General features: G+C 41.4%; 2 protein-coding genes across 6 annotated transcripts in view; one reads left to right on the top strand and one right to left on the bottom strand.

Annotated features, from left to right (window-relative positions):
- Nucleotides 1-147: 147 nt before the first annotated feature.
- MDH1B (malate dehydrogenase 1B) lies at nucleotides 148-16,821 on the bottom strand. Its single transcript, XM_035007296.1, has 7 exons — nucleotides 16,625-16,821; nucleotides 12,444-12,556; nucleotides 8,849-8,983; nucleotides 8,532-8,674; nucleotides 6,073-6,569; nucleotides 2,513-2,654; nucleotides 148-759 (listed from the first exon to the last, which is right to left on the bottom strand). The coding sequence occupies exons 1-7, from the start codon at nucleotides 16,644-16,646 to the stop codon at nucleotides 297-299; spliced, it is 1,515 nt and encodes a 504-aa protein (XP_034863187.1). The 5' UTR covers nucleotides 16,647-16,821; the 3' UTR covers nucleotides 148-296.
- Nucleotides 16,822-16,936: 115 nt separating this feature from the next.
- The window catches only part of FASTKD2 (FAST kinase domains 2), a 47,976-nt gene continuing 36,913 nt past the window's right edge, over nucleotides 16,937-27,999 (top strand). For 2 of the 5 annotated variants that reach the window (XM_035007293.1, XM_035007292.1), the window contains exons 1-6: nucleotides 17,969-18,691; nucleotides 21,701-21,804; nucleotides 22,483-22,591; nucleotides 23,118-23,241; nucleotides 23,513-23,652; nucleotides 24,801-24,973. In XM_035007293.1, the coding sequence (XP_034863184.1) occupies nucleotides 17,969-18,691; nucleotides 21,701-21,804; nucleotides 22,483-22,591; nucleotides 23,118-23,241; nucleotides 23,513-23,652; nucleotides 24,801-24,973 (1,373 nt within the window). Of the gene's footprint in view, nucleotides 17,006-17,848; nucleotides 18,692-21,700; nucleotides 21,805-22,482; nucleotides 22,592-23,117; nucleotides 23,242-23,512; nucleotides 23,653-24,800; nucleotides 24,974-27,999 lie in introns of those variants that run through there. The other 3 variants (XM_035007294.1, XM_035007295.1, XM_035007290.1) reach the window with 3 other exon arrangements.

Below are 27,999 nucleotides of genomic sequence, written 5' to 3'. Positions count from 1 at the left end.
GCAGTAAGGTTGTAAAAATGCATATACAGTATCTGCAGCTGAAGCTTTCCACATTCCCACGGGTGCCCTAAGATCTGCATCCTGATCCTAGGTCCTTCGTATCCTGACCCTGGATCTTCGCCACTGTGGCTCCTGGGGGGTGTTCTTTGCACACTAGTCTGCCAGGTAAACACTGCTCAGACTTGAAGGCTTCCTGGGGGGTCACCTCCTTATTGAAGTCCGTCCTAATTCTTCCTGCCATCTGCCTAAAACCAACCTTGCTTTCCCTTCCTCAGCTGGGATACAGTGAGAACAGCTTAGTGGAACACTGGAGTTTTTGTAGCTGGCTCTTCTTCCCTCTGCTCTAGGTCTCCTGAAGGCAGCAGCTGTGTGTGTGTTCCCTGCTCATTCACACAAAACATCGCAGAATTTCTCAATGGCTGAATGAGTGCATGAATAATGAGTGAGTGCCTGAACGACAAGTGAGTATGGTACTGGGGAAGTCCAGACAGCTTACAGGCCAGGAAAGGCAGAAGGCGGGGACACAGAAGCAGGGGTACGAGGCATACAGGCAGGTTTGAAAGTGATACAAAATAAAAAAACAACCCAGACTGACCTTCACTTAGCACTCCTAAAGACACGATCTCCCCAGGTGGTGAGCCATGGTACCAGTATTTCAATGTAGTGGCTATACTGTGTGCAGATAAGATCGCTCCAAATTGTTTTCCTGTGGCCGTCAGCTTTTTAAGAGTTTCCACATATTGCCTGTTTACCCAGTCACTGTAAGGAGAGAAAGAAACGATTTTACAACGGAGGGAAGAATGGGAATAAAAGAATGTTCTTTGGGTCAATGGATCTCAGTATAAGAAATTATCTCCATAAAAGAGAAATATGCCTTCCTGTGTAACTTCCTTCTTCAAGCTTCTTGAATCCTGTAAAAAGTCAATTGACTCCTGCTATCTTCTTCTTCATGGAACACTACATCAAAAACTAATGATGTAATGTAAGGTGATTAACGTAACATCATAAAAAAGAGTCAAAAATATTGGAAAGGAAGTTAAAAAAAATAATAATATAGGGCAATATGGGCAGAACATACAGGGCAGGCTGGCAATCCCATCTTGGGGATTGAGCTCCCAGAAACCCTCCTAAACAAAATGCCATCTAATTTAATTTTGTCACTGAAATATGTTTTTATTTGTAACAAACAAATATTAAGCTATAAAGTATTTTTGTACAAATTTAATACTTTCTTAGCATGGTATTTATCATCTATGAATGATTTTGGGGAATTCAGAATTGTTGCAAATATCTGTATGGAAAAAAAAAACCCTCTAACAAATAAACAGTGATTTTTAAAAAGCCAAAAAAAAAAAAAAAAGTCAATCGAAAAGTAATGAAATATCACAGAAAGGAATCCAGAAGTGTCAAAATATGATAATAGAAATACGGAACACAGAAAAGTGGTCAGACTGCAAGAACAGTTTCAAAAAATTTATTCTATGTAGACGTTATCTTGGAGCCAGTGGTATCCTTCGTTCTAAAGAAAATGTTATCTGGGGATAACATTATCTAAAGAAAATGCACATTGAGAACTGGGGAAATAACTAAGTTGTTATCATCTAAAGTTTAAATTTAGGGAGTAGACCAGCTGGACTAGAGAGGGCGATAAAGGGCGATAAAGGGCTGCCCCTGCTAAGCTAGCACCTACAGCTCCAGAAGACACTGCCCATACCCAGAGGAAGCATGTGCCAGGAGGGTGGGCTCGGGGGTGCATCATTTCTGGGCAGGGATGAAGTGCCCCTGGCCTGAGGAAGGGGCAAAGGAGAGGAAATGCTACAGCTGGAAAGGGGCTGCAAAGCTTAGAAGGATGCTTCAGAGCCACTCCTCTTCCTCTCCTCTCCCCAGCCCCATCATAAAGGTAGCGCTGACTGCAGTGGGGGAGGTTCTTGGCGCTTTGCCTGTACTAAGCCATTTCATCTTCCCAACGACCCTGTACGGCCCATGCTTTGGGACCATTTCCACTTTGCAGATGAAACACCTAAGACATAGAGTGGTTAAGTAATGTGTCTAAAGTCATACAGCTAGGAAGTGGCTGCTTGAGAATCCCAACCCAGGTAGCTTGGTTCTAGAGACTGTGCTCTTGCCCAGTCCTCGGTCCTGCCTCTCCTGGGACAGAACACCCAGCATGGCCTAGGCCCGCTCACTGTCTTAATTCCTTATTCCCGACTCACTTTGCAGATGCTTGATTTAGAGATAAATTTAAAGGAATATGTGAGACATTTTAAGGATAGTCTGAAATATAAAAATTCATAATTGCAAAGTCAAATAAATTGGGCGTGGGGATTGACCAGTTGGGATTCTGTGGGATTTTCTGTATCTTCAATAGAGCACATAAACAAAGGTGAGTGTGAACAATACCAATGCCAAGTCATTTTGGTTCAAAGATTTCTAAGATGATTTAAAGGATTATAACAACTATTATACATGTATCCAACATTGCTAGTATACTTCACTTAAAAATATACCATACCTATCAAAAATCAAGCTCAAAACAGGACGTGAGTAGTTAGGAGGTCCCCAAATAGCACTCTCATATCTGTAAACCTTGGCTTTTCTCAGATCAATGTAGTTATTTCCACTAATATTACCCCAAACTATCACATTTTTGATACCTGTGAAGAGAAAGAAATTTAAAATTAACGTAAGAATGAGCATTAATACAAAAAATTGCCTGTAGTCTATTTTTTGCCTGTGTGTTGTTTTAGGATTGATCTTTTGCTATAAAATGATCTAAGTTTATGCTCCCCCCAAATGTACAAATGACATGATTTACTGAATCATCAGGGTTCGGCAATTCCTAATCATGTTCCTACATAGGCCATATGAGTGAATTCAAGAAATACTGAAATGCTCTCTGAAAGACGTTGCTACTGAAAATTATACCTCTGGTGTGGTCCTAACTTAACCACTCTGCTTGCCATTAGGAGAACTTTTTATCTGCTTTGGTTCTGACAAAGGTTCTTGATTTTAGACTGGAATAGAAATTTGGGCTAATCACTTAACCCCCGGATGGGTTTCATTTCCTGCAGAAGGAGGGTGTTATAATAAGAGGACCTCAGGAACATCCTAATCAATAAGTAATTGAATTAGCTTCTATGTGTAAGGCACTTTTAGGTGGAAGGTTTAGAAGGAAACACATCAGCCCAAATCCTTGCAACGTCCTGGGGGTGGAGGGGAGCGGGTAAGAAAGCAACTACTGTACAAAGTGATTCCCCTGTGAAGGAAAATAAGAGGACGGGGTTAGAGAGAAATAGGGATTAAAATTTAATATGATTCTAAAACTGTGGATCTTCTAGGAATGTTGTATCTGAAGTGAAAATAAGTAATTTTATTGATTTATTAATTTATTTGTTTAAAGACTTAATTATCTTCCAAAGTCATACCACTTCCTACGGTGGAGATTAAATTCTCTACTGTTGTGCATGAGGTAAGTTTGATGTGTAGGTTTCAAGTAACAGAATATCCTTCTGACTTGGCTTAACTAGGAGGAGCTCACTTTTCTCGGGCAATAACAAGCTGAGGTAGGCAGTAACACTGGTGCTTGCTCAGCGGCTCAAAGATGCTATTCTTTCAGCCTGCCTCTCATGGTCCTAACACAGCTGTAGCAGCTCTAAGTATCATACCCTCACATGGTTGTGTTCAAAGACAGGCAGTAGGGAGAATTGAGAATTAATTTTTCTTATCAGACTTAGGGCTCTATATAACTCTGCTAGAGAAAATCATAGTGGACATCTGCTGTTTTTCCTCCTAACATTTCTTCCCTACTGTTTTTCTTTAACAGCATCCCGGTTTTCCTTTAAATAACTACCTTTTCTCAATTTCAGTCCATATGGTTTGGGTGGGGCTGTCCTCACCCCGCAGGTCTATCAATAGGCAGGAGTCCCAGATTCCAGACTCCTGGCCATGACGATTGATTTGGAGATGGGCAAATGGCCCAAGCCTGGCCAATGAGTTATTATCCTGCTCCTTTTGTACATTTGAGAGAGCAAGCCCTCTTTCTCCTGGGTTGAGCTAAATTATGAATGTATGAACCTGGAGACACCAGTGGCCACTTTGCCACTCTGTACAGAGAGCCTGCCTGAGAAGCAAACCAATGCTGAGGAAAGCGGGGCCGAGTGATAGGTCAAGAGAGAGTGCAAGCCAGTCCTGACATCATCGTTGGAGCCCCAGCATCCATCTATGCCTGAAAATAACCTCTCTCTGTCTACAGTCTACAGTCGCTTTGAGTGGACTTGCTGTCACTTGCAGCAGAAAGAGTTCCAACCAACCCCAATGCACATGGTCTGAGAAACAGGGTTATGTGTGAACTAAACTCAAGGGACATCCTGGAAAGATCTGCTACCCGCTTGGCATCTGGACTCTTCACTGAATGACTCTCCTTGATGGTTTTCTGATTTCAGGAAACTGGCTTTGTTGGTGCAGAGTCTCTCATTGCTGCTTTGCGGACCATTCCCATGGACCTCTGTCCCTCCAAAGTCTCTCTTTCCTTTACCCAACGTTTCTCCATTTCTCTTTCTTCTGCTTCTCATATGCTTATTGGCTTTGGGTCCAGGAGAGCTTACAATTTATGGCACCACCAGACCCCCACGAGAGCAGCTTTCTAGTTGAAAGCCCCCACCTTGTTTTAAATTTTGTAACACTGTCTCTTCTTGGCACTTTGATCAGTGTTATCAGAAATCTTTTGTGATAAAGCAGTGTCTACATATCTGTATATAAGGTTGGCACAGAGATAAAATGATTAGAAAGTGTTTTTCTTTCCTACTGAATAATTTTATAGTAATTTGGCTAAGGTAATCACTGAACCTGGGGGTGGGGCACTGAAGATGTGTGTGTGAGAATACCAGAAGTGATGGGTCTAGGGCCTCCCTGTAAAGCAGTGGGTGATACAGCTATTCCTATAATGTAGGGGCTTCCTGAAGCCCTTTATGGCCCCGATTTGGAGCATGTGAGGCTCACATTTCATCATCTCCCCACTGTCTTGAGGGAACGTCTCGCACCTCCCTGCATTTTCATGGGCTTTGTTGCACCTGCTCCAACTAAAGGCACGGACACCTAAAATTTGTTAAAGATGATAAATGTTTTCAAATACAGCACTCCTCTTTTAAATACAACAATCCATTTTCTAATCCAGTCTCATCCTCTCGTGGTTCTGACGTCTACCGGTTCCAAGACTAATTGGGGGCAGAAAACGATCAGACAGCAGAATCCTGCGGACAAGTTTAATACCCTTGCAAATGTTTACCATCACATCGGTGGGAAGTGGGGTGGAGCCACTTAAACACACCCCTGATGATTTTTTTTTTTTAGGGGCACCTGGGTGGCTCAGTCGTTAAGCGTCTGCCTTCAGCTCAGGTCATGATCTCAGGGTCCTGGGATTGAGCCCTGCATTGGGCTCCCTGCTCGGTGGGAAGTCTGCTTCTCCCTCTCCCACTCCCCTTGCTGTGTTCCCTCTTTCACTGTCTCTCTCTCTGTCAAATAAATAAATAAAAATCTTAAAAAAAAAATAAAAAACACTGATTACCTTAGTTGACTATTATTATGGAAAATTGAAATATTAGGTTTCAAATTATAACTAGAAAAACAGAAATCTTATTATATTAAACATTGGTTGGGTGCCTGGGTGGCTCAGTTGGTTAAGCGACTGCCTTCGGCTCAGGTCATGATCCCAGAGTCCCGGGATCGAGTACCGCATCGGGCTCCCTGCTTGGCAGGGAGTCTGCTTCTCCCTCTAACCCTACCCCCTCTTGTGCTCTCTCTCTCTCAAATAAATAAATAAAATCTTTAAAAAAAAACAACAAAAAAAACATTGGTTTAACTTTTTAAATAATGGACAAAGTCAGCCTGTCATGAAAAATAGTAAGAAAAAAATGTTCACACCGTAGTCAAATCACACAGTAAGGAGTTCTTTGTATCTGCTTCCTACTTTCTATTCCAGATATCCAGAATAATCCTAAAGGGGTACAGTGTTCTTCCTAGCGGCTTTGAAATCACGTTGTTGAAAAACAGAAACAGACACAGAAGCTCACTCACATGAGGAGGTTGTTCTCAGTTTTCTGGCCAGTGCAGCTCTAGCTTGGCCTTCCACGCCCAGAGCCACAGCAATGATGTTGTGGGCCACGTTTGGGGCATATCTCATAAGCAAAACGGTTTTAAGATTCACAAACGTTTTTCCTCCCACAATAACTCTGACAGAATCGTGAGCATTTTTCTCGATCAGGTATCCATAGAGCCTACACAAAGGAAGCCTGCTTCGGATGCAGTCTTCTAGAGTGTACACCTCCTGGTCAGTGTTCTCGTCCAGGATGATGATCACGTGGGCCTGGAGGAAGGCGTCCTCCACTGGGGTGCAGATGGAGATGCTCCGGAGCAAGGGGGCCACCAGGTCCTGAGTTTCAGTCACGATAACGTGAAGATTTTCTTCTGCCTGCTTATTGTCAAATAGATTCAGGCTAATTTCCGTGTGCATTCCAAACACTTCACCACTTGTCAAGATGGGAATTAGGTTGTAGCAGGCAGGGACAGATGCGCTAATAAAAATGCAAAGCCGGATTATGAATGGTTAAATCTTTTGCTCCTGCTAAGCTTTTATTCTTAATAGATATTTCTGCAGGTGCATTAATAGGGTGGTTTAATATCTTAAATAGGCATACACAACCACATAGACTTTTTAAGGTGAGGAAGCAAAAGTTGAGCAAAAATATTCTTACCACCAATCCCTTGCTCTGACCATCTGAACACAAACCCCAAATAAGAAATGTACAAAGACTTTTCAAATAAAATAGAATATGTAGAAAGCAAAATTTAAAAGAATGGTGTCAGAGTACTCTAATTACATGTTGACATTTTCTTTCAAAAAGGTAAAGAAATAAGTTTTATTTAACCATAGCTCTTTTCTACTTTATACCCTCGTCTACAAAGTAATGACATTTTTTTTCTTTGGCAAGGACTATCTTTTCTAAATCCTTGCAAAGAAGCCCAGGATCAGCATAGACTAGGTGTATCTGTACCCACAATCCGGCAAGTATCTGGGTACTCTATAGCTTGGCTACCAATCGACAGGTGTAATGATCCTGACAGGAGTTTGGAAATGCACCTGGGCATTTTTGATTTTCACAATGGGTTTAGGGAGGGGTTCAATGAAGGTTTCAACAGTATCTGTACCATTTTAATCCTTTAAAAATATCTAAAGGTGATGTACTATTTATTAAATCTGGGTGTGAGTTTCATGTTTATGCTTATTACACCATTCTTAATTCTTTTCTGTATTGAACTATTTCGTAATGAATAATTTTCCAAAGGAACATGACTGTTAGAATACATGCAGTTGTAGTAAGAAAGAAGGGCAGTGTGAGAGACACAGTGAGGGGTGGGGAGGGAGAGAGAGAGCAAGGACAGCAAGAGACACCGAGAGAGACGGAGTACAGAGACAAAAGGTGCTAGTGAAGACTGCTTGTACCCACGACTGAACGCGGTGAGGAGCAAGAGAGGAAAAAAAGGAAGAAGGAGCAAAACTCAGGTGTAGTATAAACCCTGGCAGGTTTGTTTTCTGTTTTTTACAGGTTTTGGTTGCCGAGGAGGTATCCACTTCAAAGATGGCTATCTGCAGTAAACACGCTGCCAGCCACACTGCTAAGGAACCAGGGGCCCTCCCACACCGAGGCTCAGTTGTTTTAGAGATCTCTGATGTCAGTAACCGGCCAGCCGGGCCTCTTGTTTTTTCTCTTCCCAAGCTTTAAATTTCCACTCCTAGGTTTTAAATTCGGCAGGACAGAGTGAGCCCACAAAACCAAGTCCCCCACTCTCAACCCCAATAAAAGCAGAGCCCCGGGGCCTTGTGTGTTCACACGTTCTCTCTCTCTCTCTCCCCACCGGTGACTTCACTGTGTGGCTCCAGGGCTGCCATGTCATTTCCAGGATGTGTAAGTAACAAAACCCCTTCTCCTCACGTTTCCTGATGGTTATTGCTGAGGGGGTCTTGCCAACGTAGTAAGAACCACAGTCTGGTCCAGCCACAACATTGGTTACTGAGGCGGGCACACAACACAAGGTCAGCACTAGCAAGTGGGAAAGCGAGGCAGGGCAGCAGGCAGTGAGACCGGAGTGGGGAGAGGAGAAGGAAAGCGAGGGAATGGGAAGGAAGGGCGGCAAGGCAAAGAGCAAGAAGGCAAGCAGCAGACAGCATGAGAGACACAGAGTGAGGAGACAAGAGCTGGAGACAGGGTTGTCGAAGTAATGATCTTTGCTATACAGTTGCTCTTAGATTTTATATGTGTGTGTGCATACATACACCTATAATCTAAAACTTAAATATGGAGCTATATTGGGGGATATATATGTATATATTTACATATCTATACATGTACATATCTATACATACGAATCTCAAACTTGACATTCAGAGGTTCTTCCATCATGGACTTAGTCCCACCTTATCGTCCTTTCTAAATATAACACCCAATCTCATGAATCCTGGAGTCTGACTGTCCCACCTGGTGATCCAGACCTGCAAAGGGTGGATGAGATCTTTCCTGATTTCTTCCTCCAGTTCTTTTTCTATATGTGTTTCCAGGTTCTCTTGAGCAACTATCTTCATCAGCTCAGTAGTCATGCTAGAGGTGACACCATAGTAAAGCTAAATATTAGGAAGAAAAAGTCAACACTGACAATGATTATAATGGAAAGTTCTTGTTTAAAGCCAGAACAGAATAAAGAGAGCAGAGAGAATACTTTGGAAAGCAAGACATTTGGAGAACAACTTGAGAGAATGGCAATGTTTTGAGCAGACAAACCAACTTAAACCATATACCTGGGCATATTCCAGGAACTCGTTATATCCTCCCAAAAGCAAGCCCTTTCCTCCACGATCCAACAGCTCTCTCCATATGATGGGGGACTTTTTGTGACTCCACGTATTTTTCTCACACAGGTCTTTTAACCACTCCTATTGAATGATATTCCAAGAGAAGTTGCCCATTGAATCTGTCTCAGAATTCAGTTCCATACTTCAGAATTCAAACACGAACTAGCTTGTTTTTTTTTTTTTTACTACCACTGAGCATACATAATAAAATTTAGATATCTTTACGTTGTAAAATGTAAATAGAGAAAATAATGGTGAGTGAAGTAACAAATTAATCAAATACGAGACTATTCTTCAAATTCGCTGACCAAATAAAGGTACCGAAAGTTGCTCTCTTTGCCGAGGAGACAGAGAATGCAAGTGGTTAGCTTAAAAGAGAAGCCAAGTCTTCCAACTTAGCTGATTTCAAAAAAATTCAACTGGTTCTTATCTTGCTCTTCTATGTGAGATACTTCCAGTCTTAGGGCCACCTAAATTTGATATTGCTGTCCAAATATGTGGGTATAATTTGTCATTCGGACCGAATTGATGAGCTAAAAGTTATCTGTGGATTTCTAATAGTATTCATCAGAGACAGTTTAAATCATCATTATCTGGTTTGTGTAGACCAGGCCTTCTAATGATAAGAGCTGAGTAGAGACAGAGAGCAACATTCTTGTGAGTAAAGTACATGACAACATTCTTGTCATTGGAGGCATGTGTAATGAGGCTAGCTTACACATAAAATCTTAGAAACTAATTTCTCTTGATGATGTTGAAGATCTCTCTGCCTTTATCTTCCCTTAAAGCAAACAATGCTGCTGTGAGGATTCCACCATGGTTCCCCTATTCATTGCATAGCCTGGCCAGTGAATTGCCAGGCCTCTGGAGGAAAGGGACTCTGCCCCATAGGACCTTCAGCACCAAGTGGGGCATGTTGATGTCTTGGTAGGACTGGGGGAATATGTATAGGACTGGACCCTGAGGGTGCAGAATCAAGAGTGGAATATAAAGTTGGACAAGGGAGAATTTATCAATATAAATCACTCTTCTGCAACTCAAGGGTACATATTCTGGCAAGCACCTCAGAAGACAGTGGCAACACGTTGCTAGGATGGCTCTCCGAAGCTTGGAGAAAGTGATGGTTCCCGTGAAATGAAATAGAAATGCCAGAACATCCACAGAAGACAATGGAAGAAGGAATCAAAAAGCTTAGAAAAATAGGCATGCTGGAATGGATATGCTACTATGGAAGGCAGGAAACCTACTGGTCCATTATGTTCTCCAGAAGGGCCTGGAGGACACTACATCCATCAAAATGATAAGAACTGCACTGATGATGGTTCTCAGCATCATGGAGAAGACTGGTGTGGCTGTCCATCCTAGGTCAGGGCTATTAAAGGACGTGTTGTTATAGAGCTGGACTCCCTGATAGAATCCTAAATAAAAAGAGGCCAGGGGCAGTGCCCATCAGAGAACATCGACGGTGATAAAAGCATGGAACAGCCCAGCAGATAAGGTGACTTAGCTGAAGGCACACTGGGCTCACAAAAGAGACAGAGGTTATGCTACAGCCCTAGAGAACAAGCCACCACTCACCAAAGCTGATCGAGCCATTGTGGCTGCTAAACATCCAATGTGCTGGCAACAGAGACCAACACTGACCCCCTGATAATGGCACTATCCCTCAAAGACCCTAACCAGCCTCTTGGTGGCAAGTTGATTACATTTTACCCCTTCTACCCTAGAAAGGGCAGTGATTCACCTTGACTGGAATCAACATATATTCTGGGCAAAGAACTGCTTTTTCTTCTTATAGGGCTTTGGCCAGCACCCTGCCCAAGAGCTTAGAAAATGTTCAACCTAGCAACATGGGATTCTGCATAACATCACTTTGAACCACTTTGGAGTAAAGCATGTGTGGGATTGGGCACGTAACCATGGGATGCACTGGCCCTATTATATACCACATCACCTGATAGAGGGATAGAACAGTTCACCGAAGGTGCTTAGAGGTTGCTACCTTGTAAGGATAAAGCACTGTCTTTCAGGATGCAATATACACCATGAATCAATATAGTGCTTTCCCTACTAGGTGAAATACATGAATCCAGGAACCGAGGGATGGAATTAAGAGTGACCCAGTGACCCACTTGGAGAATTTGTGCTTCCCCAAGCCCACTTAACTCTAGATTCTATGGGTCTGGAGGTTCTAAATTCCAGAGGTGCCAGGGTGTTTCTATCAGGAAGAGTTCCACTAAATGTTAAGCTATGGTTGCTGCTTGGTCACTTTGAGCTCCTGTGCCAAGAGACAGCAGTCAAGGAAAGGAGTTACCATCCTGGAAGGAGTACCTGGCCCTGCTGATCAGGGGCATGTGGGCAGGAAAGAATATCTGGCATCTAGGTGACCCACTGGGGCATCCTTGGTACTGCCTTGCTCAATTTTGCCAGCAAGCGTACATGTGCTGCAGTCACATCCAGTTACATCCTGGGAGACTAGGACTCAGACCCCCGAGGATACAGGTCTAGGTCATCACACCTGAGAAGTCACCTAGACCAGCAGAGGGTGAGGGGGATTGACATTGGATCATAGACAAGAATGGTGATGAGTGTCAGTTACAGCCCTAAAATGATATGCAGTGGAGACTGTGGTTCCTTTCACTGACCATCCTCTTGTCAAGTTTCCCCAGGGAAAGATGCCAACCAGAACCCCAGAAGAGCTGCTCCCAGATGGTATGAATTTATTATATGGAACATGTAGATCCAAAAGGCAGAACAACTGGTGAGCTGTAGCAGATCCTGTCATATGTCGTTCAGATTCCCCCTTCATGACCAAGACACTCTTTCCCTGGGTCACCAGGTGTATTTACTGCCGACAGCTCAGTGCTGAGTCTCTCTCTAGGAACTGACCTCAGAGAGGTTCCCTTGCCTAGAGTTAAGTCCCCTGCCCCAGAGCAGCCTGCATCCAAGGACTGTCAGTTGTGTCATTACAAAAGCCCAGCCCCCTTACCTGTATTTGGGGCATCTCTGAAGGGCCAGCCCAGCTTCAGAGGCCAGGGCTGGCTGAGCCCTCTGTTGCAGCAGCATGGTGGCTCAACCTCTCCTGTTACAGAACACTGCTGTCCTCATTCCTTCCCAGAGCATCATTCCCAAGAGCACCCCCCAGCAGAGGAAACTCCTTCCCCCAAATCTCTGTTTGTGGGGAAACACAGTCCCAAAGAAGGGTATTTCAAATAAGCAAGTGCCTCATGTCATTAGAAATCAAATGAAGGAGAATGAAAAGTTAAAAAGGTTAATACAGGTTACCTGGACTCTTGGGAGAAAAAAACAGCTAAATTTATTCTACTGATTGGTTAGCACCTCATTTGTTTTACTAGGTCCAAAGAAAAAAACATATAATGTTCTGAGACTGCTAAGTAGGAATTAATTTTATTAGTGTTAAAATAGTAGTACATGAACATTCATTACTGGAAGCCCATCTGATAACACTGGCTAATATTTCATTAAATCAGAACACGTTTTTGTGAGTGTGTGAGTTTAACAAACAATAAAGGTTTCTTACCTCCCAAACATGAGGATGTTGTGTAATTTTATGTACCCGAAAATCAGGAAGATTCTTTTGTAAGTAGTCTGCTAGGAGTTCTGCTTTAGCATAATATGGGCAATCTGCTCTACCTAAAAGAGTTCAAATTTGCAACATTTTCTTATATCACACAGAAACTATCATGTAGTTGTAAGTATTTGTCATATAATTACAGAATTAATCATATAGTTATGATATATTTTATAACATAGAATTATAGCATTAAACTGCACCATATAAACTTCTGATTTTTATAACAGTAGTAAAAATAAAATGATCTCACAGGAGGTCAGAATCTTAAGTAATAAAATGTGGAAAGAAGAAAAGGCGATTGGATATTTACTCTCCTCCAGGAGTGTGCTAGACTTCACATTCTCTAAGGGGCTGCCATGCTACTAAGCATGAACTATTAATAATGAGCTAGTCATTAGTAGCCACTAAAAGGCAAAGTGTAAAGTGAGGAGTGGTGGTAAAATCACAGGTAGATTTGATATGTGTTCCAGGGAGTGGTACTGGGGGGGGAGGAGAAGCAGAGAAAAGTCTGGGATAACTCCTAGTTTCTGGCTTGCGTAGATGATCCTGTACTTACTGAACAGAAACCACAGGTAAGACGTTTAATTGTAGACAAATGCAGCTGGAGGTATGCGCAGTTTATCTAAGTGGATAAGCCCAGCAGGTAGCTGTACCTATAAGTCTGAAGTGCAGGCCCCATGTAAGGGCTTAAGAAACAGATTTTGCGGCCATCAATACACAGGAAGTTAGAGCCTCCAGAGTAGATGGATTGGGTGGGTGTCTGATGGGAGTTGGAGGGGCAGGGGCCCAGTGCAGAACCCCCTCTGCAACAATTTTCCCCAGTTACTCCCAATCGTGACTTCCTCCACTTCATGGCAACTTCTAAATCATCAACCCTCTCAACCACTCCCTGTCTGTTAGCCTCCCTGTTTAGTTCAAATCCATGGTTCATGAGTTCAAACCACACTCTAGCTCATGTTTTAAATTATCTTGCCCCACTAGGTTTCTGGCAAATCAGCCTGGTAAAAGCCTCTCACCCTGGATGAACGCAGTTACCTGCCTTTTCTGTTTCTGGGTTCCATCTGCTGCTAGGCACCCCTGGAGAAACATGGGAGAAGCAAGCAGAGAGGCGCCATTATAGATTCATGGTCACTGGCCTCAACTGGCCTTCAGCTCTGCCTGGAGACTCTTCTATTTACCTTATCAGCACTCTCTTCTGTTCTCCACAATTTCCATTCCAAACGTGGCCCACTTCTTGCAAACTTCTTCCTTCCCTCCATTTTCCCACACTGTCAGAAGAGATAACCTTGCTTTCTACTTTACAAAAGCAAAACCAAATCAGGGGCGCCTGGGTGGCTCAGTTGATTAAGTGTCTGCCTTCGGCTCAGGTCTTGATCCCAGGGTCCGGGGATCGAGCCCGTTATCGGGCTCTTTGCTCAGTGGGGAGCCTGCTTCTCCCTCTGCCTGCCGCTCTCCCTGCTTTGCTCTCTCCCTCCCTCTCTCTGACATAATAAATAAATAAAAGTCTTTAAAAAAAAAAAAGAGTGATCTGAAAACAAAACCAAATCATACAAAAATGTTGTCATTTGGGAAATCCCCTAACCTCCTGCCATCATACCTACAAGCCTGTCTGCATCTGGACTCATCCTTTCCTTCTTTCTCCTATTCACGGAAGATGGCTCCTACCTCCTGTTCAGCTCTAACCTCACCACTTAGGCTCTGAACACCACCCTCTTCCTCCTTCAGAACTGCCACCAACTCTGCTTAATTGGTTAACCTCTCTTTCAGCACCTTATCCCTATTCTTAATGGTCCTTTTCCATCCTATCTAAATATAGTCAAGTTACATTTAAGTTTCTCCTGTCTTAAGAAACAAAAAGCCTATGTCCCTCTCTAGCTATTGCATTCTACATGTCTTCTTCTATTAAAATTTCTTGAGAGAGTTCTCTACACTTACCATCCTCAGTTCTTCACTTCCATTTGCTTCCCATCCCCCTGCAATCTGGCTTTAACCACAGTTCTCTAGAGGGGTATCAAGGACCTCCATGTCACTACATCCAATGGATACATTTTGGTCATTTTCTTGTTGGCATTTACCTTCTTCTATCCTTCTGAAACACCCACTATGGTGGGGGTCATTCTTCAGGTTTTCATCCTACTTCTCTGGTCATTCTCACTATACTTTGTAGGTTCTTATTCCTTTATTGATCCACTAAAAGGTTAGCATTCTTCAAGGCATCTTTACACTCTATGCATTCTTCCTGGGGGATCTCCTCCACTCCCTGGGTTCAAGTAGCAATCTGCACATCCAGTTCAGAACTATCGCCTTATCTAGATGTTTATACTTTCCTGTATTTTTCCATCTCCCTCTGAATGTCTCATAGGCCCTCAGCATGTCTAGTACAGATTTTGCCAAAACTCCCCCACCAAATTTGCTCTTCTCTTATGTTCATTATGTTCAGTTATTTAAGAGAATTAAGAGTATCCAGAGTATTAAACCTACTTTTCCACTTTTTTTTTCCAATGACTCATCTACCCATTTTTCCAAACCACTGGTTGGAAATAATTTTAACTTTTTCTTCTCCCTTGCCTTCCTCCACCCAATCAGACATTTAGTTCTATGAATTCTGCCTCCCTAATATCTCTCTAGTTCACTCAATTCCTTCCATTTCCATTTCCCACCATACTAGGCCAGGCTACCACTATCTTCTTCCTGGACTATTGCAACTAACTGGGGTCTTGGCATCTAATCTTTCTCTTCCCATAGAGAATACCATTCAGATAAAATGCAAATTTGATTATGTCCTCTCCTTCCAAAAGCCTTCTATGTACTTTAGATAACGTTTGAAATACTGAACATGGCTCACAGGAATCTATATCTAATTCTGGCCTCAGCCTATGACACTCTCTTTCTTGTACCCTTTGCTACAATCCTACTAAATCTATTTCCATTTTCTAGCTTTCCTCATTCCAACCCCAGCCCCTGCCATGGATGAGTTAATCACTCTCTTCTTCCCTACCTCCTTCTGCTAGGTAACTCTGCTTAAAGATCTCTGCTTAAAAAACCACTCCATCCAAGAAGCCTTTGCCTGACTAAAGGCTCCTGCACTGCTCCTATAGAACCAGCCCTGCCACTAGCCCACATGTAACATTCTTTGTAAGTGCCTGTATCACTGCCTTCCCAGCATATAGTCAGTCAGTGCTCAAAAATGTTCTGAATGAATAAAGAAGCAAAGGAAATAGATTTCCAAGCAGATGGGAGATGTCAATTGTGTTAATGCATCAGAAAGTTCCAATAAAGACTGGACAGCTTCTGTAAAAGTCATTGGTGACTGATGAAGGCCATTTCTGAAAGGAGGCAGAAGTAGAAGCCAGACTGAATGGAAGAAGTACCTGAAGAAACAAAAGCAGTCTAGTCTTTCAGGAAGCTTGCTGAGAAGGGACGGAGGCAGGTACAATAGCCCGTTGTTTTTACTAAGACCTTTTAGTGGTTTTCCTGATGCCAGTGACATTTTCCATCCTTTTCCTCCATTTGCTGACAAAGGTGGGCTTCCTAAAATGCAAACCCATTAAGGATACTCTCCTGCTTAAAAAAATTTTAAGACTCCTCATTGCTTTCAAGATACAGTTCAAACACCTTTGTTTGGGGCACTTTAGGTGCCAGGATCCGGCTGTGGCTCCCATTCTAGCCCCAGGTCCAGTCACTGCCTCCATATCTAGTTTCTCCATTAGGCCATGAGACTTCTAGCTGTGTGCCTTTATCTGGAATGGCCTCCCTATCCCAAACCTTCACAAAATCAGCTGCTGCAACACCTCCCAGAGCCCTGTGCACATCTCCCTCGTTTCATTAATTACAGTGGATCAAAATTACTTGTTTACATGCTTCGGTACTCCGTGAGACTGAAAGTTCCTCGAAGGCCCAGGTGTATCTTTTCCCCCACTGTGTCCCCAGTGTCCGGGAGTGCTTTGCAGAGGACTCTGCCCAATAAGCATCTTTGAATGAATGCATAAGAAGCCTGGGGTAGTCCATATAGAGGCTGGAATTGCTAGAACAAAAGGCAGTTAAGAAAACCACTGCTCAGCGACCAAAGGGGGTGAGTAGTTGTCGGTGTTTTGAGCGATCTACAGGCGGACGTGGGGATCACTCACCCGCAAGCACGAATTTGGCCATGTTAAAGCCTCAACCCAGGGGCAGGAACCGCGGCTCGGCGGTCTCCTGGCAACCACGGCACGGCGCAGGCGCACTCTGAAGTTGAGCGAGGGTTCTGGGGCCCTGCCAGAGGGGTTAGGTGTTGGGGCACACGATCATACACTGTCTTTAAAAGCTTTATGCTTTCCCCTGCCCCTATACCTGAACCCAAGGAAACTAGTCGTTCTCTTCGGTAAGCTTTTTACTGAGCAAACTTCTTCGACTACCGCGAACGTAAGCTTTTTGACCTATGAAGGATCCGTAAAATCTCGCGATACTCCCAGCTCGCGAGAAAGCTGTCATGGCTGCGCCTGTATAGAACCACAGGGTTCTGACCTCAGGTGAGTGGACAACGGATATAGGCGGAGCATTTGGCAGTGCTACACGGTAGACTTCTTGAATTTTGGAGGAAGATCTTAGGAGTTGCTTGGGTCTTACCTTTAGGGAGGTGGGTTAATACTGGGTGGCCCAGCTTGGGAAAGATTAGCTCATAACACTTTATGAGATTCGGGGATACTGGCTGATTTATCACCCTCCCAAGCTCAGGCCGCATGCAAGCGTCACTTTGGTTTGTTGATTCCTCTCCTCACTGGTTCTACTTGTCCCAGCCCCTGTGCTTAAAGTCCGGGTTCGGCCGTTGCTAAATCTTCATTTTAAAAAAGTATCCGTCAACGTTAAAGTTTTTTCATTGAAGACCTCTCCAAAGCAATGGTAACATAAAATGCCTTTTTTTTTTTTTAAAGATTTTATTTATTTATTCATGAGAGACAGAGAGAGAGGCAGAGGGAGTAGCAGGCTCCCGAGGAGCAGAGAGCCTGATGCGGGACTCGATCCTAGGACCCTGGGATCATGACCTGAGCCAAAGGCAGACGCTTAACCATCTGAGCCATCCAGGCGCCCATAAAATGCCTTTCTTAAGAGGAAACTTTGTGGGAACACTTTTCACCTGAAATTTCACTTTATTTATTTATTTTTTAAATACGACGACTACTTCCAAAATAACCTGGCTTCTCTAAGACAGTTTACACATTGTGGGAGAAGTGGAGGAAGCCTATATTGGTAAAGTAGTTTTACCGTTTTCATCTTTAACGTCTCCATGGGTTCCCATTTTGGTGTCTATTAAATTCATTTCCTTTCTTTAAATAAAAGTTTTGCTTTTCCTTTTATAATTCCTTCCCCTACAGGAAACCAACGGCATGTCTTCTCTGTAAACAACGACTTGTCTTCTCTTTCACTCCCTGAAGTGGCACTGTATTATATAGACTACTTTAAAGCGATTTGAAAGCGTTTGAGTGGATAGCACAATGAATAGCAGAGCAGGTTCCTTTTTATGGAACCTCAGACAATTCAGTACTTTAGTTCCAACAAGCAGAACTATGAGGCTGTATCCTTTGGGATTTTCCAGACTGAAAATTGTTTATTCAAACTGGAACCCAAGAAACCTTCTCTTAAGTGACTTTGGTAATGGAGTGCAGTCATCTATTAGATATCTATTTCAGGATGCCTTAATTTTTAAATCAGGAGATAATTTTCAAACAAAGGGCATAGGCACTGAAACAGTCCTTACAGTCGATAGACTGCTTTGTCCTAGAAGACTGTCCTTTGATTCAAAACACTCTCTTGACCCCGATGATGGATTGAAGAAGATAACATTTCATCATAAGGCCTCCAATGAAGATGTGCTCACCAAAGAAACAAAACCAACCCCTGTCAACTATAAAAAACTGTCTCAGGAGTGTAGTTCTCTGAGTGATGTGTTAGATAGATTTTCAGAAGGACCTGTATTTCCCGGTAGTAACTATTTTTCAGCAATGTGGATAATTGCCAAAAGGATGTCTGATGACCAGAAGCGTGTTGAAAAACAACTGATGTTTAACCACCCTGCATTTAACCAGCTGTGTGAACAAGTGATGAGAGAATCCAAGATCATGCACTATGACCACCTGCTGTTCAGTCTTCATGCTATGGTGAAGCTTGGAATTCCTCAGAACACTCTGCTGGTACAGACTTTGCTGAGGGTGGTCCAGGTAAAATCAAAAGGAGACTTAAATATTTCACACAGTTTGGCATATCTTGAAAGAATGAGGGGAAATAGAGATGTATCCTCCTTGGAAGAGATTATCAGTGGAATAGGTAGTTTATATTCATTTCTGCATATACATGATTTAGAGACCTTAAGTTAACCAGGTCTTGCCTTTTGCTGTGGGAATTTATGAAAGCTTGCACCATTTTTCTTTGCCAGAGATGACTAATAGTGAGTAATAAACTAAAATGAGGAGAGATATGAAATATACAAGGAAAGGTTGATTAGTTGAAGGTAAGAGAGAAGGGAAGAGGGGAGAACTAGTATTTATTGAGTACCTACACTTTTTACTTATTTAATCCTCTCATTAGCCCTGCAAGATGAGGAAACAGATTTAGTGATGTTAAACAACTTGGCTAAAGTCAAACAGCTAGTGGATTCATTTATTCATACTGTAAACATTTATTTCGTGTCAGTTATGTATCAGTTACTACACTTGTCACTAGAGAGATATAGGAGATGTGATTCTTGTCCTTATAATGTAAAGGGGAAGACAGATACTTGTAGGCAATTGCAAAAATAACCAACATTCATTTAATAAGTCATATATTTACTACATTATAGGCACTGAGCTGAGCCCAAGGGAATATAATTATGAACAAAATAATGGCCACAGGGAGCTTTCAGTGCAGTGAAAGAAAAATTTAGTCTTGTAAGAGTGTATAACAGACTTCTAACTTAGGAGAAGGCCTTCATGATGGGAAGAGGAGACGGGAGGAGGATACAGGATTAGTGTTTGAGGCAGAGATATATGTATGTAGTTTGAAAACAGAATTGCCTCATGTAATCATCAGTGTAGCCTTTTAAAACAGATACTACTTTCATTTTACTAATGATTAGGAAATTCAGGCGTAGGTTAAATAACCTGCTCAAGATTACCTTTCTGTTAACATCACTATTTATAGGTCTTGATTTGCTGGATGAATTAACAAACACCTAGTTCATGGTAGAACAAGGATTCAAGCTCAGTAGGAGATGATATCTAAGTTGAATCCAAGGAATGAGCAGTAGTTTGTGAGTGAGAGATCGATTGTGAAGGGGATAGTATTTGAAGAAGAGGATTGGCTGTTCATCCAGAAGAGAAGTTTAGCAAGTTTGGGGAGCTAAAGTAGTTCAGTAGCGCTGAAGTATAGACTGCTGGGGTTGTGTGTTTGAGGGAATAGGGAGGAAATTATGTAATTGTGGCCGGGGAGGAGGGGTTATGGGTGTAGGGGTGAGATCTGAGTCTGGAAACAGGAGGGTAGGTCTTAAATTATAAAGAGCCTTTTATGCCTCTGTAAGGATTTTGGAGTTATCGTATAGTTTATAATTCATTTCTGCATATACATGATTATTGAAATATTTTGGGGATCCATTGAAATATTTTAAGCGATCCATTGAAATATTTTAAGCGAAGCGTCGACATGTTCAACTTTATATTTTAGATCACTGTATGAGTGGAAAATGGACTGGAGGAAGAGTGAAATTGGGTAGAAGAGCCACTTTTAGTTTCAGACAAGGGAATCAGTGTCCTGTTTGATCTCACTGAAGCACCAGATATGATGATGAAATGATAGCACATTGACGTAATTATGTACCTTTTAAGGGTGGACATCTCAGACTTCTAAACTCAGTGATCAGAATTAAATAATTTTTAAATTTCGAGGATGATCTCACATATAATCCTATTGTAGAATTAAGTTATTAAGCATATGGGTTTTTAACTTTTTATGTTACTGTGATTTCCATATGTCCTTCATTAAGAATGAATTTTTACTTGCGTGTCTGTGTGTTGAAGCCACACAGTATGTCCATGTTTATTTGGTAGACTGTATTCCCTATATAGTTATTTAAAAGTGATTATGATAAGTCACTACCTGGTTAGTAACGCTTTTACTAGAGCTTGGACGGGTATGCACATCAGCATAGCTTCTGCATTGGTGAGGTGTGAGCAGTGGATATTTGGAGTCAGAATATATGTATGTATGATTGTGTCTCCCTGACCTGTTGGAATGTTGTAAAGACATTTTAGCTAGAGATGAAATGTCAGTATGTCATTAGTGAATTTGCCCTTCAGCCAAATGGTCTTTCCTTTCACAGCAGATATTGATGGAATGGTGTAAATCGCTATGGAAACCCTCCCATGGGAATGGGACCTTTCTTTTTCTTTTCAGCCTTATCTATTTCTTCTTAGTACCTGGTGTTCTCACCTGAGACTTCATGCCTTGTTTGTCATGCCATTTTAGCAAAAAAGCATACCTCTTTCAGCCTAAGTTTTCCCACCTGTGATGACAACTACTCTTGTGAGTTGTATGAATTGGTTGTGATTAAACTGTAGAGCCCTAAGTAAGCTGTGTTGTTTCTCTTAACTTTCTGAATTATGCCCACTGCCATTTCTAGAATCTAGATTAGTGCCTTAACCCAGGAGATCTGAAAGAAGGATCTGAGGCCAGGGGATCCCCTTGAGACCCAGATAGTGGTGGTAAAATGGGACAGCAGATGTGGATCGGAAAACTCACAACTGAAGTTATAGTTTGATACCAGGAAAGGATATAGAGAAATTATAAGAGGACAGCTGTCTGAGGTTCTTTAGGGATGGACAAATTGCCCCATGTACCTCTGTAGCTCTTATATTACTACACTTGTCTTCATGCTGAACTTGAGTCCTAAGAAGAAGTAAAAATAATGTTTGATAAAAGTTATTTCAGAAGCAGAGGAATACAATCAATACCAAATGGGTTTTCAATGGTAATGGTAAATGAAAAAAAATGTTGATATATAAAAGTGTGTATTGGTTATTTGGAAAATTCATTACATGTGACATTTTATTTCTCAAAGATGTTTATTGTGGGCTATGAATTATTGGTTTGATGCTTAATCATTTAATTGAAAGCTTCAGTTCAGTGCTTTTGCTTAGGTGAGGTAGTCTACTATGGGCTTATCATCTGCAGTGTTTTTGTAATTATTTCAATAGGAACGTATCAATGAGTGTGATGAGAAATGTCTTTCAGTTTTGTCAACTCTTTTAGAGGCAATGGAGCCATGCAAGAATGTGGACGTTCTTCGAGCAGGGTTGCGGTAAGTACTCTCTTCATGTGGCATTCTCTATTCCGTTTATATCTCGAATCAAAAACCCAAATGAAAACTGACTTGCCTTATTTGGGTGGGGAGAGACTTTGTTGGTAGTTACAGTCTTTAATACCTTATTAAACTTAAAATCCTGATTCTGGATCAAGTAAAGCTAGAAATAATGTTTCTCTTAGGGTCCATTATAAAAACTGTGTGGGTAACATCGAATTCTAAATTGATCTTATAAACCTAGTACTGATGTGGGCTGGGAGTGCACTGACATGTACTTGGCTCATAACGGTTATTTGGGCACTGTGTGGAGGTTACATGATGCTTACCCGGCCCAAAAAAGAGCTTGAGTTTTATAATTTATAAAATTGATGGAACTGATCTAATGTCATAGGTCAGTGAGAATAATACTTAATTTCCTTTTTCATTGACTGTGCAATGGGATATCTTACTATAATCTCCTGATGTGATTTGTTTGTTCATGGTAACAGAATAATGTGAGAGGAAATAGTGCTAGATTGGTCCTCGATCTTTACTTACACTCCCTCGGGCAGGTAGATTGTTTCTGTAGGCTTCATCTTCCTTGCCTAGAAGTAGGAGCTGGACCAAATGACTTTTAAAATAATTCTTCTGGTTTTCAGATTCTAGGAATGTGGTATTTATTGTGTCTAATTGCAGGATACTAGTTGATCAGCAAGTCTGGAAAATAGAGCATGTCTTTACATTACAAGCTGTGATAAGATGTGTTGGAAAAGATGCACCGATTGCTCTTAAAAGGAAACTGGAGGTAAACACATTTTGAATTTTCTCAAGTGGGTAAGATTTGAAAAAAAAATTTCTTATGACCTGCTATCAGTTCCTAAAGTCAGTTTTTTAGGAAGCCATCATTGTGCTTTTAGGTTCAGTTTTGCTAAAGTGAAGTAATAGAAGTTGATTTATATTTATTTGTATATATAAATATATATATATTTTTAAAGATTTACTTATTTATTTGAGAGATAGGGAGAGAGAGAACGTGCACATGCGAGTGAGAGGAGGGGCAGAGGGAGAGAATCTTCAAGCAGACTCCCCACTGAGTGCAGAGCCCCAACACCAGGCTCAGTCTCATGACACATGAGATCATGACCTGAGCTGAAACCAAGATCGGATGCTTAACCCACTGAGCTAGCCAGGCGCCCCTGTACATATAAATCTGTATATTTGACCTGTATATCTGTTTGAGTCATTTTGCTGAAACTTTATCCATTTTACTTAAAAATAAAAGTTTAATATACTTTGTCACAAATTATAGATTAAAGTTTGTCTTTCTTTAGATGAAAGCCTTGAGAGAATTAGACAGATTTTCTGATTTGAATAGCCAGCACATGTTTGAGGCATTAGCTGCCATGAATCACCGCTCTATTATACTTCTGGATGAATGCAGTAAGATGGTCTTAGGTAAGGGGAATTTTTCTTTCTTGATTTTTAGCATCTGACCTACTGTTCTGGACTGTAATTGTTAGTTTTAAAAACTTTACTGTTATACAAATAATAACTGATGATATGATTAGACCTGAGTTTTACTTTTGCCTATAGTTTTTTTGTTTTGTCTTTTACAAAATACAGTGCTTTATTTTTCTAAAGAAACAAATATATTGAGTGTAGAGTATCTTGGATTTTAAATTCAAAGCCATCTGGTAATTTTTGTTTATTTAACTCATTCTTAAAGGTAATATCCATGGGTGTCCTTTTAAAGTACTGAGCAACATATTGCAGTCTTGCAGAGACCTCCGGTACCGTAATTTAGATCTTTTTAAGGGAATAGCAGATTATGTGGCTGCAACTATTGACATCTGGAAGTTAAAGCAAGTAAGTTTGTTAACAGTTGAGAATAAGCCTCAGAAATTTTCAAGAAGCACATCAATTCATTTAACATTCTGGGTATTTCTCTGTCAGCTTTATAGTAGTTAAGAGACTAAAATATTGCAATGTTGAAATGACTTTTGAAAAAATAGCTCTTTATCAATTCTGTCTAGGAGTTACCTGTTAATATACTATTTAATCTTTTGACCATCTTTCCGAAAGAAAAATTATGTTGTCCGAAGTTTGTTCTTCTATTTGTTTTTTTTAAAAGATAGTGTGGTACTTTGGATAATTAGGATTATTTCTGTCTTTCTGTTTTTCTTTTTTAGACTTAGAATAGTAAAAACAGGTGATGTGACAGGCTTATGCGTTCTGAAGAATAAAATGCCATTACTTAATTCTTATGTCTATCTTCTATTTATGGAAGGTTGTTTTGTTTCTTCCAGAACAAGAACCTTTAAATTTGGGGGCTATATTAGTAATAGAAACATCTAATGAAGCAGCTGGTAAAAACTTCTTTTTGTAATGAAGCAGCAGTAATTGTGTTCAGTCACTAGGTTCACTTTACTTTGGAGAGTAAGGTGCATATTGAGTTTGCCATGGAAATTGGTTTTGGAAAGAGAAATACTAATAGTGAGAAGTTCCAAGAGGGAAATGAGAAGTGAACTGGAAATTTTAATTTAATCACAGTATATTTCATCTCTGTTCTCATTTGTACAACTCAATATTGAATATAGAAATTTTTGAGTTACCTCTTAGATGTTTTGAATGTAGAAAGTGTCTAGGTTTGGAAGAGGGAATAGTTCAAAATTGAGTTGGTCATTTTGAAAAACCTCAGAAAAGGTATATTTAAGGTAGTTTTTAGGTCTGATGTATGAAAAGCATGTAAGAAAGGATTTATTTTTAAATGAAATGGAAGTATGGAAACCATTGTATGCTCTGGTTCTCAGTTTATAAAAAGAGGTTGTTTATTAACATCTGATTCAGGAATTGCTGGAACAGATTTTGTGAGGAAGAGAGAATTGTTTCTTTTTAGGGAATATTCTCTTCATCTGGACTGTTCTATTGCTGTTTTAATTTTTTGAGATCTAAAAAAATTACTGGTAGCATTCTATAATTGAAAAGTTTTCCCTCAATTCACTCTTTTTTTAAAGGTTCTCTTTCTCCTCATTTTATTTGAAAACCTTGGCTTTCGACATACTGATTTGATGGACTTGTTCATGAAGAAAGTGATAGCTGATCCTGCCTCTCTAAACATGAAAAGCATTATCTGTATTCTTCATGTGTATTCTTCTCTCAATCACTTCTACAAATGCCAAACCACAGAGTATGTACTTGTTTTTTTTTTTTTTTTTTTATTGTCACATAACATACTTCAAGAAAAGGTTACATATTATCATAAGCTTAATGCATTATTACAGTGAACACATCTATGGCCGTCATCTATATCAAGAAATAAGGTGTAGTATTCTTTATTTGTGAAGTTATTTTTGTTGGGGTTTTTTGTCTTGCTTGTTTCTTTGTTCTTTATGATGTTATTTGTTAATTCAGCATAGGAGTCTTCATTTCAAACTCTCCTAGCTTATTCCCTCAGCTCCTGAGTTCATAGTTCAGTTTTGACCCTGCCTATTCATTTGGTCCCAAATTACTGCTTTCTATAATTGTCATTTTTAACCACAACCATGCATTTCTACTATTAAGTAAGCAGTTCCTCAGACATTCTGGGCTCTTTCATACCTCTGCTTTCCACCCAGAACGTCTTTTCTCCCTCTCTAGATCAGTTTGAGTTCACTAAAAACAAAAATGTATATAAAATGTCATTTTTTTAGAAGCACAGACTCTGGAGACATAGTGCTTAGGTTTGAATCCCAGCCCTGCCATTCATCAGCTCCTTAACTTTTGGCAAGTTGCTAATCTGTGCTTCAGTTTCTTCATCTGTTAAAACGGGGAGAAGAAATAAGAGTTATTCCTAATCACATTGAGTCTTTCAGGGATTAAATGGGTTAAGCTGTGTAAAAGAATTACAGTGTAGTCACAGGGTGGCAGGAACAAACTAGGCCAGTTCTGAGAGTCTCAGTGGCAAGAGTCACAGACCATCTCTTTGCCATCAGGTGAGTGACTTGACTTCAGCTGCTTTCTGTCCTTGTGGTTTCCCTCAGGATTCAGATTTCCAGAAGAGGAGATCCGATTGAGTTTGGGTCACACGCCCTCCCTTTGGAGCATGTAACCCAAGAAGTGGTGCTGGGCCTGCAGAACAGCAGCTGCCCGTCGTAGCCTCCACTGTACTGAAAAACTCTGTTCGTGCTGTGTTTCCCGTGCCTCCCTGGCTTGTCCGTCAGAGCCCCAGTGCTTGTCACATCTTCTATGAATCTCTGGTCGAGCCTTGACACAGAGCTATAATTAATTGTCCATAAGCCTGTGTCTGCTTCTCAGTTGGAAAGCTCTCCAGAGTCAGACCCAGCTTCTTGTTATTCTGAACTTAGCACAAGACCTGGCACAGAATAGGCACCTAATGAAGGTGTACGAATATCCCCCAAATTCCGTCTTCCTCTGCTCCCCTGGATTGGTTTTCTTCTGAGGCTGTCTCTCATGTACCTCCAGCACTTTCTTGACAAACACTGTCAAGCTGAGTGTTGAAACTCCAGAAACAGCTGCACGGATTCCATGGTATTAGGAGAACAAACACTGGGTGGTTAGGGAGTTTTTCAGCTCATTGTGGGCATCCCAAGAGACAACTTGGTCCACATTGTTACATCGTGTTCCCTGTTCTTCCAGTCTACTTAAGGAGGCAAGTCTTGGACTTCCAGAGGAAGGCAATAAATGGAGGTACCAAATGAACGCTTTAGGGAAGACAGAGAAAGGATGATGGTGTCTTCGGCTGCAGTGGCAGATTTATAGAAGCAGGCTAACTCAGAGCATTTGGGAAGTTGATTAGCAGAGAGTGGTAGAAAATTTGGCTTAGCACATTGTATATCCACATGTGGTACATTAATCATTTTATTTATGTGGTGGCTTCTAGGGGAGAGGGTGTATTAAATCCAGAGTATGTTCCGGGGTTTGGAACCCAAGAAAGAAAATATTTAGCATTTCAACTTTCGTTTCAGTCCCCTGGTTTCTTCTTGATCTGTATTTACCACCCCCTAGATAATCCCAGATTTGCATCTCTGGTGCTCAGTGTGCTCCTGAACTCGAGAATATCTGTGGCTTGCTTGTGGTCACCATAGATCTTCTTCCTCTTCTTCCTCCTCTTTTCCTGCTTCTTCTCTTCCCTCTCCTCCTCCTCCATCAGTTATTTACTAAAAACTATGTGAAATGATTTTTTAAACCACCTTATTGAGGTATGATTAACATGTAAAAAGCTGTACGTGTTTAATGTACACAACTTGGTGTGCATAATTATTCTTGATTCATCTTTTTCTACTAACATTCTCTTCTTTATGTCTTCCTCATCTAAATTTGTTTATTTAGCCAGAAAACCTATACCAAGCACTTGGGTACTCAGGACAAAGATGAGTAAGACACAATCCTTTTTTTTTTTTTTTTTTTAAAGATTTTATTATTAAGTAATCTCTACACCCAACATGGAGCTTGAACTCACCACCCTGAGATCAAGAGTCACATGCCACACCATCCGAGCCAGCCAGGCACCCCACGACACAATCCTTTTCCCAGGATTCTCTGTAATGGGTAAGGTAGACACATAGAGTTTGGCAATTAAAGACCGCTTGAAAATTGGAGTGATAGATTTTATGCAGAACTTATGACAGTAGAGGAAGGATGCACCAGAACTCTAGCCTGGTGACGTGGAGCTTCAGGATGAATGCCAAGCGGTGCTGCCTGGAGGAGGTGGTACCTAAGCAGATCTTCAAAGGTGGGGAGATAGGAGGTAACCATAGGAAGATAAGCAGGAAAGAAGATTCTGAGCAGAAGGGACACCATGTTCAAGTCAGGGAGGAAAGAAACAGCAGAGCATCGCAGGGAAGGACACGAAGTTGGGTGTTACTAAAGCAGGAGGTACAGGAGTGGGATGAGATCGGATAGGTGATTACCACCCAGGCTCCAAATGTGATCGTCTGCAGCCCACCCTTTCTGGCCTCACTGCTGTTTCCCACCCCATAGTAACTCCCGCAGTCCTGCTTAGCCTGCCACATCCTCCCACTCCCTCCCTCAGCCATCTGCTGCTGCCCGTGGGACCTCCCAGCTAATCTGAGGCCTTTTCCTGGACAGCCTCATTGTGTGTAAAGGCTCGCTCCAGGGCGGGCTTGCCTTCGCCGGAAGAAGCAGAGCTCTGTGCCTTCGCCTCACCAGCAAGCAGATAGTGTGCCCTTGCAGGCCTCCGTTTCTTTGCTCGGT

This window comes from Mirounga leonina, unplaced genomic scaffold (genome assembly GCF_011800145.1).
Source record: "Mirounga leonina isolate KUSES-001 unplaced genomic scaffold, KU_Mleo_1.0 Mir_151, whole genome shotgun sequence".
Lineage (NCBI taxonomy): Eukaryota > Metazoa > Chordata > Mammalia > Carnivora > Phocidae > Mirounga > Mirounga leonina.
This window is presented reverse-complemented; position numbering and strand designations above follow the sequence as displayed.